General features: G+C 43.2%; 1 protein-coding gene across 3 annotated transcripts in view; it reads left to right on the top strand.

The window, feature by feature from the left end:
- The first annotated feature begins 1,603 nt into the window (after nucleotides 1-1,603).
- LOC128875112 (zwei Ig domain protein zig-8-like) overlaps nucleotides 1,604-13,342 on the top strand; it is a 36,794-nt gene continuing 25,055 nt past the window's right edge. The window contains exons 1-2 of one of the 3 annotated variants that reach the window (XM_054120469.1): nucleotides 1,604-2,143; nucleotides 4,587-4,764. In XM_054120469.1, coding sequence (XP_053976444.1) covers nucleotides 4,641-4,764 — 124 coding nt within the window. In that variant the 5' untranslated portion in view covers nucleotides 1,604-2,143; nucleotides 4,587-4,640. Of the gene's footprint in view, nucleotides 2,144-2,419; nucleotides 2,516-4,586; nucleotides 4,765-13,342 lie in introns of those variants that run through there. The other 2 variants (XM_054120466.1, XM_054120468.1) reach the window with 2 other exon arrangements.

Below are 13,342 nucleotides of genomic sequence, written 5' to 3'. Positions count from 1 at the left end.
AGAAAGGTTCACCTGCGCTTAAGAATTCGTAGGGAGATATACGCTCGTTGCGAGAGCTACGTTTTCGAAAAATGTATGCGAACAAGAGCTCGAGGTAGGAAACTATGAAATATCCTTCACGGTTAAACGAGGTCATCGCAAAGTAATGAGCACCGTTTTAAGGAATTATTAAAGAGATAGCCTACTTTTCGCACACGTGCAACGAAACGCAACGAAGAATTATTATGGCGCTAAGCTACCGCTATACTTGAATCCTTCGTTTTTGGGCTCGCGAAGTTCGCCATCAAAACACGCAAAGTATTTCAATTTAGAGATTGGAACGTTCGCCAAAGCTCGCGACGTTGGCGTCGCGTCGTATCGACTCCAACGACGAACTGCTCTTCCCTCAAAGTCGTATACAATCATTTGCGACTGCACGAGAATTACAGGATTCTACGCGAAGTTGATCGATATACAAGGACACCATCCTCGTGGCCCATTTGGTCTTGGTATTTATGAGCTCGTCGTCCGCGTAGCGCACCATAAACGAAAATTGAGGCCAGTCGAGTAATCTCTGAATGCGACAATGATCGATAACCACGAGATTCGTATACTTTTTACGACGATTCGCACCCTTGGTGAAATATTCCAGCGAATGGCGCCATTACGAAATTTAACGCTCGACGTGATCCAACTGCCTCATTCCTAAAAAACCAGAAAATTATTCCAACAATGATTCAAACAACGCTTCGACCGGTGTTCTCGATATTCGTTGCTCTTCTATTCGATGCATGTATTATTTGGTATTGTTCGGATGAAACGAAGGTACATACGTCGATCGTTGATTTATATGAATGATTTATATGAATGCGTTTCTCTGTTAACGATAAGAAACAAGGGTAGGTGTGATATCAACGAAGCTGTATCCGAATTAACGATTCGATCCGTTCCACGATCGGTAGTTTCAATGTTTCAGTCACGAAAATGCGGTGGACGATAACAATAGAAGACACTAGGCAGATCGAACCAGTAATAGCGCGTGACACCGACTACTGGCTATGAGCTTCCTCGTAGTACCTAGGATTCCGACAACGACTAAGGCCATACGATTCCGAGTCGATAACTGCCTGTAAAGCGAAAAAGTTATTTCAGAGAACACGAGGGTAGGTATCGGAAACGGTAAGACGTGGCCGACTTTGCTTCGTTCTATGTACAACAATTTCAATATCTTTATCGAAACGTAGAGCTCGGTGATGCAATAATAATAATTAGCATACGGTTGTGGCAGGATAGAACAGATTAGAAATATTGGTGGATGCAAAGGTTATCGGTGGTAGTTTGCAGGTGAAATCTTGGCGCAATTGTATCGAGTTCTGCCAGGGGAACGCGTCATCGTAACAGGCAATCGCGCTATCGAATTTAACAGGCAACGGATACGATGTCGCGCATAATGGTCGAGGCGTCGATCACCGCAATAATAATACAACCGCTATCGACTGCCGTTAGCGGCACCGTCGGCATTGCTGGCAGAGCTGCTAGCGAGGGCAGCGCGGAGTGGATCGCGTCGCGGAGGGCGGCGGACGGAGGTGGCAGGAGTCGAGGGTCGTTGGGGGTTGATATCTGGCTAAGCGCGGGCGCAGTTGGATCGCGGTCTCCAGCACAGCAGCATTTCCCTCGACGCCGACGATCCGTTCGCGCAGCTCCGTCTTACTCGATCCTCTCGCTTGCCTCTTTCTCCCTCTTGTTGATCTCGACTCGCGTCTCCTTTCGCCCGTCTACTTATCCGCCTATTCATCTTATCAATCCGCTGCTTTCCTCCTTCTGCCCCTTCCACTCTCGCTCCGTCTCCGTCTGGTCGTCGAGTTTCGGGACGTTTCAGTTTCTCCTTAGGCGCTGCTCGTGGTACCGACCATGCGTGCGTGCACGCGACGAGTCATGTCCACGCGACCGAGTGTGCGTGCCGAATGACGAACGTGTGTCAGTTTAAGAAAAGCGAACGCTGCGCGAGTCGCCACGAATCGGATGCATCCGTCGCTACATCGGCGCGCTGAATGAAAATGCATCGACTTGTCACGTGGAAATACGACTTGCGGAGGATTCTTCGTTCGCCGCGTTCCGATCCGTGCCGTCTCGACGTGCTGCACGAATTTACGGAGAGGTGTTGGTGAGCAACTCGATTCCAACGTTCCTACAAAGTGACTTAAAACGATCTTCTGTACGCGAACAAACCTCATGCTACCCAACTATGAAGTTATTGCTTCAAGTCGTACCGATGCTATTTTTCGTTCTGTACTTGTGTGACTTTGTTGGTTAAAACGTATTTGGACCGGCGTATCCGACGATCAGTGATGTATGTATGTTCGACTCGCGTCGCGTCGTTGAGAGCTTCCGCACGAGAACGAGTATAAAATTCGTTAAATATTCAAGTATCAAGTTATCGACCAAATACTGCTTTCGCTTTTAATAACGATACTTGTGCGAATTTCAAGGATTTATACAAAGTATGCTAAAATACAATTGATGGTTCAAGTTTTGGGTACGTATAATAAACAGAAATAAACAGAAAACTAACGTAGGCGTTGAAACAACGGTTTCCAAGTTCTCCCTTGCCTTATATTACATTCTTCGTAGTATGAAACGTGTCTTTGTTTATTTTATCAAACACCTACCGAACGCATTTTCGAGCGCGTGTGAATGTTAACGAGAAAACGTATCGATGTATATATCGAAACGAGCGGACTCGTTTCGAATACTTGTTACGATGAAACTATATTTTTATTTCTATCTGGAAAACCGTTTATTTCCATACCCATATTGATACATGCGCTCACAGTTTGGACTATCAATTTTAACACGCCTCGTTTATATTTTTAATTTTCTCACGTTTCTCTATGGGTGGATCATAATACGCGGCGCGAATATCTTCTGCGCGAAGTGTTCCATCGACGTAAAGAGAGACATAGAGTTAAACGAACATAAGTATCTCGAAGTGACACGTGATCGACCCGGTACGCAGAACGTTCCGGTGAAGTTACGCAAGGATAAACGTTCTCGCAGAGTATCGTAAGTTACGTGCAAGTTGGAGAAAAATTAGCCAGGAACACTTTGCTCTGACAGACGCGTCAAAAGTCCATTTTTTCCGATAAAAACGTAGGAAATAGAGAATAGGGTAACTGGCCATTCCGTGATTCGTTCATCTCCTAGCGACGACGTTCCTGGACACGTGTGTTTCATTTGCATTTGCGTTTGCATAAATTTCAGTAAAATTTCGACAAGAATTACTCGTCCGTGCTCGAATGGAATATCGTTAGCTCGTTAGTTGAAATCCAAATCTCGTTCGTCATCGAACGTTTCAAATGAATTTTTACCTTCCCTTTAGCAACACTTTCGCGTCGGTGGAAATCGTTACACCCGGTCGTGAAAGGTACAGTGAGAATTTCGAATAAAAATATAGGTCCAACGAGAACAATCGATCCATCCTTACGTTAAAAATATTTACAAATTTTCGTATAGGATAATGTAATGTTAAAAGAGTTTCTGAAGGTTTTTTGAACGCCTAGTATAAGGCAAATACGTTCACACATAGAAACAAGATAAATTTCCTAATATCCATCGAGTCATACGTGTCCCTGTAACAAAACGAATCGATAGGCCATGGCAAATTCACCGCTCATTCGCTATTACTTATTCGACACCACTGTACAAATACGATTCATAGAGTATCGAAGTTCCGGACGCTGAAGAATTCCCGGAAATGTATCGACAAGTGATATTAATTCTTCGACCATCGCATTACGCGTAATAATTGTCTCGATTATGTTTCGTTGTTAGCAAACACAGCTCGAGGCGCGAAACTAATCATTTTTAATAAAAAGTTGAACAATTTTTTGCGCGTTCGACGCTCGTTGCCTTAATAGCATTATATGTTTCTGAGATTGATTTCAATTTACTCGCACACAAATTTCGCAGATATATCAGTGGGATCGTATAACAAGCAGATCATTGCAGTGTAATATCTGACGGATAATAAATTCGTAAATAGGTCATCGAAACTGTAAACATCGCAAATTGCTGCCGCATCACTTTCGTAACGGTTACTCCGTGTTCCAAATTGCATTCAAAATATTTATATTATTACTCTACAGATTGGTCCAATCGAAGTGATATACCTTACACAAATATCCAGTATTAATTTTTATTTTCATTCTTTTATTTTCAATTATGCTCGTAATTGGTTAAATTTATAAAAGTATCAAATTATATACCAGATTACGCGATCCCAGCTGCATATTTTACACGCAACATGCGAATGGCAACTTGTTGCATCGTTTTGACGAGATCTTACCTACATTGCTTTTTCTGTAGATCTTTTTCCAACCTATTCCCAATTATTTCATGTATTACGTGCAAATTCGGCCGAATCACGATTCAAGTACGAAAGCATCGTTTTTCAACTCATAATTTTTGTTCCTTTATGGAAATGAAGAGAATGATAATCGACCGTAGAACGGTCCAGCGATAGTCGCGTGACATGCCGGCATGTAAAAGTGACGAGTGTCGAGAGGTCGATTCGATGTGCGAAGAGAATTTCTGTTTATTGTCGGCAGAAAAGACGTATCGCTCCGGCCGGGCTGGCACGGGTTCGAAAGTGGTGTCGCGAAATGTACCGGAAACGATGGACCGTAAAAGCACTGGGAACGAATTCACGGTACGGCGGGAATGCGAACGGCTGGGACACGTTGGCCAAGGTGACCTGCATTTTCTTCTTCGCGATACTGCTGCACGGTAAGTCAATATAGAATTTATACGTACTGCAAAACACTTACACGTGACGCGATAAGGACGCGTTACCTCCTTATTCATTTAGTTTTCTATTAAACAGAGGCTGGCTTACGGATTAGATGAGAATTTAGGTTCCTTTAGATTTTCCATTGTACTGACCCGTCGTATTTTCAAAACACCCTATGATCAATAAACATTTCTTTGCTTTTTGTTTTAATTTCAGCATTACTTTAGTATATCGGTTTCTTTTATAAGTAATTTCAAGTTTTTCTTAGGAATCGTTTATAATGTTTCAATTATAAATGATTTTGAAGGTGTGAAAGAATCGGAAAGTTAGTTAGCTAGCAAAAAAACGAGCCAATCGTTTAATTTGCCGCGGATCGCAAAAATCAAATTCTCTCGTCTGGTACGTATGCGCGGTGTTCAATTACTTTTTGTCATCGATTCCCACTGTACATAGGCTTGTTTATCGGGGCTGTCCGCGCGCACGATTTATTTGGAGGGTGAAACGCGCGACTCGCGTTCGCTTCTCGTTAATTAGAATCTCTGCCGTTCGGTCAACTATCGGTGCAACTATTGACTAGCTGCTCCCATTACGACAAGTCTCTATTATCGCGTTAATTCTTGCAAAAGTAATTGTCACGATATCGATTCGTTAATTGGAATTCTCGCCATCGATTTCCGTCTGTTCGATACAAATGCAGTTATCGAAACTGTCGTCGCTAGGTAATTAATAAATTTATCGATTCGACCAGAGCTTACTTTGTCAACTTCCTTGTAATTGTTTCAATTGTAGCTTTTCCATTATAATACATTTATAATTGCATCATTTGCAACACTTCTCGAGAGACGTTGCATGTAAAAAATTTAAGTAAATCGCCTTGATCGACTCTATAAAATGATAGCTAAAACTTAAAACCTCTCAAGATCAATTGCTCGTGTCCACCGGAATCAAAAAGTCCTGTATCATTTTCCGATCCGATCATTCGTTACCGAGATAGAAGCGATTAAAGTGTAGCATGTTGGGACTCTCGACGCGGCCCGTTCGGAGCAGGGGTTTGTTTGTTTACCTTTCGGTTACGTTCGCGCGCTTCGGCACGTACTACATGCGCTCGCGCGGACGCAGTCACGAGACTAAGCACTCGCGCCCACTCTACGTGGTCCTTGCAGTTCGCTCACGTAACAAGCTTTCACTGCGAATATCTCCGAAACGAACAGTCGGATTGGAAAATGGAGAAGGACTTTTCAATTCTTATTGGCACAAGTCATTCATCTCCAAGAGGTATCCGACATTTCTACCGACAACTGCTCATATTTTTCATAACAAAGCCATGAATTGAAAAATAAAAAAGGATTTTTACTATATATGTAGCTTTCCATGTATGTATATAGTAAAATTATAAAATCCATTGTTCGTAAGTAAAACGTATCGTCGCTGACAAGCCACTGTGCCTATCGAATCCATATCCATTATTGAGATCGCGAGTAAGATTTTGAAAAATATGATTATTGTTGTATTGGCGGGACAACGTCCGCCAGGATTGGCTAGTAGATTTATAAAACAATGAAATCCATTGAATTTAAAACGCGTGCGATCGGTATTGTCGAAAGCTAGAAGTGGGAGGCTGTCCTTCTCCAACTGTCCGTTGGCATTCAAACATTCGAGGGACACCAATCCAGTATAAAAGCTTTCGAAAGTTTCATCCGAGCTTTTCAACAGAGGGAAGTAAAAGAAGATGAGAAATTAGTCGAGCAGTTTAGTAATTCGAAAACGATCCTGTAATTTCAAGGGTGGCATTTTCTGAGGGAAACCGCTGCCAGTGAACGCAATTAAAAAATCCAGGACCAGTTCTTTTTTCGAGTAGGCGAAGAGTGGTTCCGTGCACGAAACACTTTGTCCGCGCACGAGTGACTCGCGTCCCGGAATTTTTCGCAAAAGCTCGCTCTGAGGGCCACAACGGATGACGTTGAAAACTCGTGGACGGAGGTAAAAAGCACGAGGGGAGATCAGAAAGTGGAAAGTAACGGCGTGGCTCGATGCAGAGAGACAAAAATGCGCCGTAGGCGACAATGATCCCCAACTACTTTGCAAACGTTGTTGCGGTCAGCTAACACCGCGAAACGCTTCCAAGCGTCGGTCGACGTGTACGCCGTTTTTATCTACTCAGCGCGAATGCTTTGTTTGTACAGAAATAAAATTGCAGTATGCGTTTCTGATAGTTACAGAGGAAGCGATTCGTTACCACGATATAAACCCTGTAAATACGTTCGATTATCGCCAACCGATTCCCGAGAAAACTATTCGTCTGTCATTCTTAATCTTTCCAAGCCAGTTTAAACGAGTGGTTGTACTGGAACGGTCTATCCGAAGCTTTTCAGCAATCTTTCGAGCGTTACATCTTACCAGCGTTAACTTCCCTAATGGTTTTCGAAACTCCGTCGCCGAGACTTCTTAGGCGGTCTGTACCGCAGAGCATCCTTGCTTAAAATCACTTGACCGAAATCTGGCAAACCGTCGCTGCATAGAACGTTTGAGAGTAGTCCTCGATGCCATATTTATCTGCCCGACCATTCCAAATATATTGCTATCGAGTTTGAACTCGAGTCCGAAGGAGACGAGTGGTCTCGCTAGAGATGACTTTCGTTTCGACGATGTACTTTTATTTCGCTTAACGTGGCTTTGTAACTATCTCCTAACATATAATCCACGACTAATCGTGTACGAGGGCCGTGTATGGACATGCAAAACGAGCATAGCGTAAAGCTCGACAATCGATACATCGCGATCCCGGCTTCCAAAGCAAACTCACCGGTCAGTTGTAAACGCGCTTATCCGAAAGTCGTCGCGTTTAACGCGCGTTCGCGTATCGCGTATCGGGAATCGCGTATCGAAATAGCAATATATACTATATCGCAACGGTATCTGTAGCTGCAGCGTCTGCGTTCGCCCACTGGGTACGACGTAATGACATGACGACGACGACTTATGCGACTGCGTTACCTCGGAGCATTCGGCGCAAATAGCTGAATGGCACCATAGCTTACGGGTCAGAGGGTATTTCATTTTACAGAGTTACGCCATGGAATCAGGAAAATGGCGTATTCACGCTTCGCGAGCGCTACCGTGTACGCGCAGCCATTAATAATTCACAATGTTTTCCCGTCGTAACTTTCTACTTACTTGCTTCTTGTTCCCGACGAAACGCTTTCCGGGTCTACTCGCTTTGTTCCGGGACACCTACGAACGAATAGTCTTCAACTTGAAAACGTTTATATATTAATGTCTCTTGAATGTTAAATATTCGACGAGATCTCTGCGTTTTCCAGATTCGTTTTGTGCTCGGGCTGACACTAAAGAACTTTCATCCTACACGTGAACGCGACTCATCTCCGATGCATATAGATGCTTATGAATAAACATGGAATTCAATTATACAGGACCGTGTTCGAAATATATGCCGGACCGTCGACGAACTTTGAACGCGACTGTTGCACGCACAACCCTTTATTTACTCGACCGTTATTGTTCGGCTTTGGGTCCAGCTTGTCAATGTTTTGCAAGTTGAGTCTGGAAACGAACGCTCTCGCCAATACAGAAACCAAGAACAGAAATCATAGATCGCGTTTTCTCGAAATCTTCAGATACGGTACACGCAGTCCACGTTCGACCAGTCCCTTTTACTGCCTCCCTCTCCTTCTTATCGGATCGGAAGTTCACTCCGAAGTAACACCTTCGCTAAGACCTTCGCGACGTACATAAGTGCTCCGCGGAGGAAGCATGGCGGAAAGTGTCGAGGAGGAGAGATTCGCGAAAAGAAACGAAACTTTCTCGGTTCTGTGAGGTCCGCATTGTTCGAATTCGCCAACTTTTATTCGATGGTGGCTGCCCGAAGCGGTCGACCGCTGGAACGTCGGTGGTTCGACAGAAATTTAACCAACTATCCGGCTACCATCGACGCAAGCTTCAAATATTTCTCAACGGGTCGCGATACCGTACACCTGCATTCGGGTCAAGTTTTAGTTACACGTGTAACGTTATGTACGTACATACAATGATTACGAAGCATTTACGACGATGGATATCGCTTCGTTTACCATCGCAATTGCAATTGTACGAGTAGTTACATTCCACGATTGAACCCAAACAGAATGATAAATACCAGCGAAACCAGAGAAACGTGTTCGAATTTCAGAAAAGAACTTTGCGACAGTAACGCGGTGGCACAAATATGCATATTTGATAGATTTGCGATGTATGCTCAAGACTGCACTCTTTCGATAACATTGGGATGTTTCGCGAGGTGGCGCGTGTTCCACGAGAAATTGGCGAACTCGCCAAGACATGGTCGCAACGAACCCGTGTCCTCGTAATTTTCGATGCAATTAAACGTAGAGAAACCGCAGCGGGAGCTGGCTGGTTCGACGCGCACGAAGACGGATTATCCTTTAAAGCGACTAATTAATTGGAGACCCGCGCTAATTTAATATACCAAGTTAGTTGCAGCGCGTGGCTCCCAGCAGGCAAATGATCCACTTGCGGACGTTTCCCCGTAGAGTCGCGAAGAGAACTCTCGCCGAGGCAAGATCAATCATCCAGGGAGATTCGTGGCTCCTCCACCTGCGAAACAATTAGATCGCGCGATTGAAATGGAATGGCGACGCCGGTAAACTCTAAATGGTTCCACCGCTTCCGGGGCTTTGGCTCGATTAAAGAGCTTTCTCGGATCGATCCGATTTCAGCCGCGGGAGGATAGATTTATTCGCGATAATGGAGAGTTCGGATTCGCTAACTCAACCACGCTTATTTTTCTGCTCGATAGTTCGTTTTGTCGAAACGGAAGGGGTTCGCTCGTTTCGATTGTTCACTCGAGGTTATCTATGAATTTCCAGCTGATCGTTTCCTGTTAGTCATCCGATGGAGCTTCTTTCCTATCTTCTTCAGTAAGAACCATCAGAAACATTGTTCTGTATTGGTTCGATTACACGAAAATATCGACGAAGCTAGGACGTATACGAAAATTCGTGGAATGTAAATATCCATCGACAGGTTTTCAGAATTTTTTAGAATTGCGAGAAAACGTACATAGATCAAGGCGGCAAATAACGCCGCGACTCGCAATATCCTAGCTAGGGGATACGTCGATGCGCAAATTTATGATGTCGCTACATCGCCGATACGCGACAACCCACTTTCCCACTCCCTGTCAATCTGGAAAATAGGGAGCAATCGTCCGACAAATGTGAAATTTATAACGGAATCGTTATTGCCTCATGAATAATTGCACTCTAAAATATCCATAGTGGCTCTTTTTTTGCACGCTAAGAATAAGCGACTGAAGAAAAGAATGGAAGTGGAAATGTTACAGAGAATTCCGTTTGACCTGATGCATCGTACTGGATGAACTACGCTCGAAACGTTTCTTCGATTACAGCTGAACGATCCGTCAAAAGGACATCGTAACGAACGCATCAAAAACTAAAACCACGCGACGAACATTCGTTTCGGACGGACAAATATTTCTTGTTTCCGCGGACCTCGTGTGCCGTGGTTATTAATTTGTACGCCGGCTTGTTCGTGTTGTCGGAACACTTGGCCTCGAGCAAGCGGCCAATAAAACACGTTGCGCTGAACAAACTTCGCACCCTCTGCTCGCGAGCATTCAAAAATACCAGAAACAGAAATTTCGCATTGTCATACTATCTAAAGCAAAGAATATTTGTTTGCATTTTCCGAGAACGAGTTGATTTTTAAAAATGCAAGACACGAGTAAACGATAGGGGAACTCGCGAAATTTGGCGATGTCCTGAACGTGTCACAGACCGTCTCGATCCCAAACCTTTACTTAAGATATGTATATAAGCTAACCAGAAAAGAACCTCTCTATATTTCTGTATCTTCTACTTAATTAAACGGCAAAGCTCTTAAGAAGCTTATGCGCTTAGATTGCCAGAGTCTTATCGTACAGACGCGTCTGGAGTTGTCAGCAATTTTCTACAGGAACGTCTTACCTTTCTTGCCTTTCGTCCCCGACAGCGAGAACTTTTTCCAACTTTTTTGTGGCTCGTCGATGCGATAATTTATTCGTTCTCCGCGGAAACACACCCAGAGATTCTTATTAAAAAAATTCGAAGAGAACAACGAAAAAGCGCTAGACCTCCGAACGAAATTTTACCTTTTAACAGCGATAGTGGAAAGCTCTCTTCGAGGACGATTCAGCGACGCGAATCTAAGTTTGACCGCGCGCGCAGTTAATATCCATTGCGGGCAATTAAAGCTCGACAGCCCCCGTAATCCATTGTTCGTGTCCTGTCGCTTGCGATTTAATATTTCAATCGTTATTGTCACTGGAAACAATGAGAGGTAACTATTCACGAAGCTTTCATTCGGCAGGAAAACCACCTTTGTTTTCCAAATACGTAACACTCATCGGCTCGTGATTCTCTTAGAAGAATATACATTGTATCGTAACATGTGGGCGACTTCAACAGTGGATTGAGGACACTGAAACAATGGAAAAAGTTCACGTAAACGGCTGCCCTATTCGACCTCGTTTCCGAATTATAGTCATTCTTGTACTCGGGTAATGTGCGGCTGCTTACCTTTATAGAAAGTGCTCGAAATAAAAGTCGTTGCTTTTCCGTGAATTGTTACATTGATCTAAATGCAAATCTCCTGGTATTCGCCAGATAACGAAGTAGTTGATATTTTTAACTCTCGGTGCAAACATTTTGTTAGTTTTTTACTTTATGTTCTGGCAATTATTTCTGTTTGAAGATTCCAATATCAATACACATACTTCACTTCCGCCGTAATTGGCTAGAAAATTGAACAAAAACACGTGGGCATCGGCAACGCAAAGGCTACGCAAATTAAATTACCTTTAAAAAATGCAGAAAAGAAACAAGCTCGCAAGGCTTTTAAATGAATTCTTTGTAAAGTACTTGTACGAAGTAAGGACAATGGGGAGATTATACCCGTCGTAACGAAAGATTCGTGAAAGAAATTGGGTCTAATTATTCGAGCTAATAAACGTTTAATTAATCTGCCTGCCGAGCATCCCTTTATCATCCGCTTCGAGATACGTACTTAATGCAGTGTACGTGGGCGATGGAAAATTCCAGGCCGTTCAATTTGTTTTTGACAAAACCTTTGACTTGTTTTTGAAACCATCCAATATTATGATGATAATGACCTCACCAACCCAGTCACACGATTGAACGAAAATTCGTTTAATGAAATTACGTTGCTTCATTTTCTAAATACTTGACATTTTGCAAACCATTTTCATTGATTAGCGTAATAAAACTCGAAACTCTACAATTTTTATCCGATATATTCTCTCGTGTCAGTAATAATTATAACGAGCTGCAGCTCATCGATTAATGCAGGCATTTAAATTTAATCTGTGCGATTGAGTGCGCGTACACGCGACAGTCGGTAAGAATAATTTTTTGAAAAGGAAGCTTCGTTTGCGAGAGCTACGCCCAGCTATTTCCACTTATTTATTCACGTAAAATCGCTCTCTGGTAGAATTGTGCCACGATTACATCCCTATACTTCAATATCCCGATATTTAAAATTACATCGACGCGAAATTGATTTTTTCAAAACGTCCACGTAAAATCAACGCCTATAAAAATGCAATCCATCGTACGAATGTATGATTTCAGCTATAAGCGCAACCCATAGACCAATCGCAGTCAGCACTTTGTGGAGCTAAGGTAATTGGGTGGGCTGAAAGAGAAATGCGAGTATAAGTTTTTACTCGGAAAAAAGGAACACTTTGTCTGGCCAATTTCGAGAACAGTGTCTCCTTGAAGGTTCGCTGACGTTATTTCGTCTAATTAAATCGGAGCCCCTTTGAGGGTCTTAAGCGTGGCGCTTCCAGTCCTATCTCGAGTCATTTGCCGCTTCGTTGTATAACCCGCCGTTTCTTTGAATAAGCGCGTCGTCTACGCGACGACCGACGACACTATTCTTCTTCTACTTTGTCGCGTCCGTTTTAGATCATGACAACGGAGTCATAATCGTCTACAAGAACGCGTTCTCTAAACTAGACAGCGCTGCGAATACTCGAATAAATTTTAAATATACAACTACTTTTCGACTCCGTTGCGGAATTCAATTTTAATTCGAGGGAATTATTCGACGAATTTTCAAAAAGTTAAAGGAACAGGAAATGCTGTTAGTGCCAGCCAAGAGAACGCTGACTCGAAAGTTGCGAGGGTTTTTAGGTTCGACGAACTTTCGTCCAAGCGAATCATAACAGATGAAGACAAATATTTGCGCGAAGCAGTCACCGTCTGAAAGTTCGGTCTCCAGTGAAATTGTTCCCATAATAGACGCGTTAGTTAAAGTAGTCGTTGCCATGAAGAAGCTTTTGCATCTTCGTTTTACACTTTGCTAAAGAATCCACCGGTAGCGTTTTTCTTTGGAGGAAGCCTTTCATTTCCTTGCTCCTTATTAAAATGGAACCTCGATTTCTCAAACAAAATAGGAAGATGTTTGTGCTCTCTCTCTCTCTCTCTCTCTCTCTCTCTCTCTCTCTCTCTCTCTCTCTCTCTCTCTCTCTCTCTCTCT

This window comes from Hylaeus volcanicus, chromosome 4, assembly GCF_026283585.1.
Source record: "Hylaeus volcanicus isolate JK05 chromosome 4, UHH_iyHylVolc1.0_haploid, whole genome shotgun sequence".
Lineage (NCBI taxonomy): Eukaryota > Metazoa > Arthropoda > Insecta > Hymenoptera > Colletidae > Hylaeus > Hylaeus volcanicus.
This window is presented reverse-complemented; position numbering and strand designations above follow the sequence as displayed.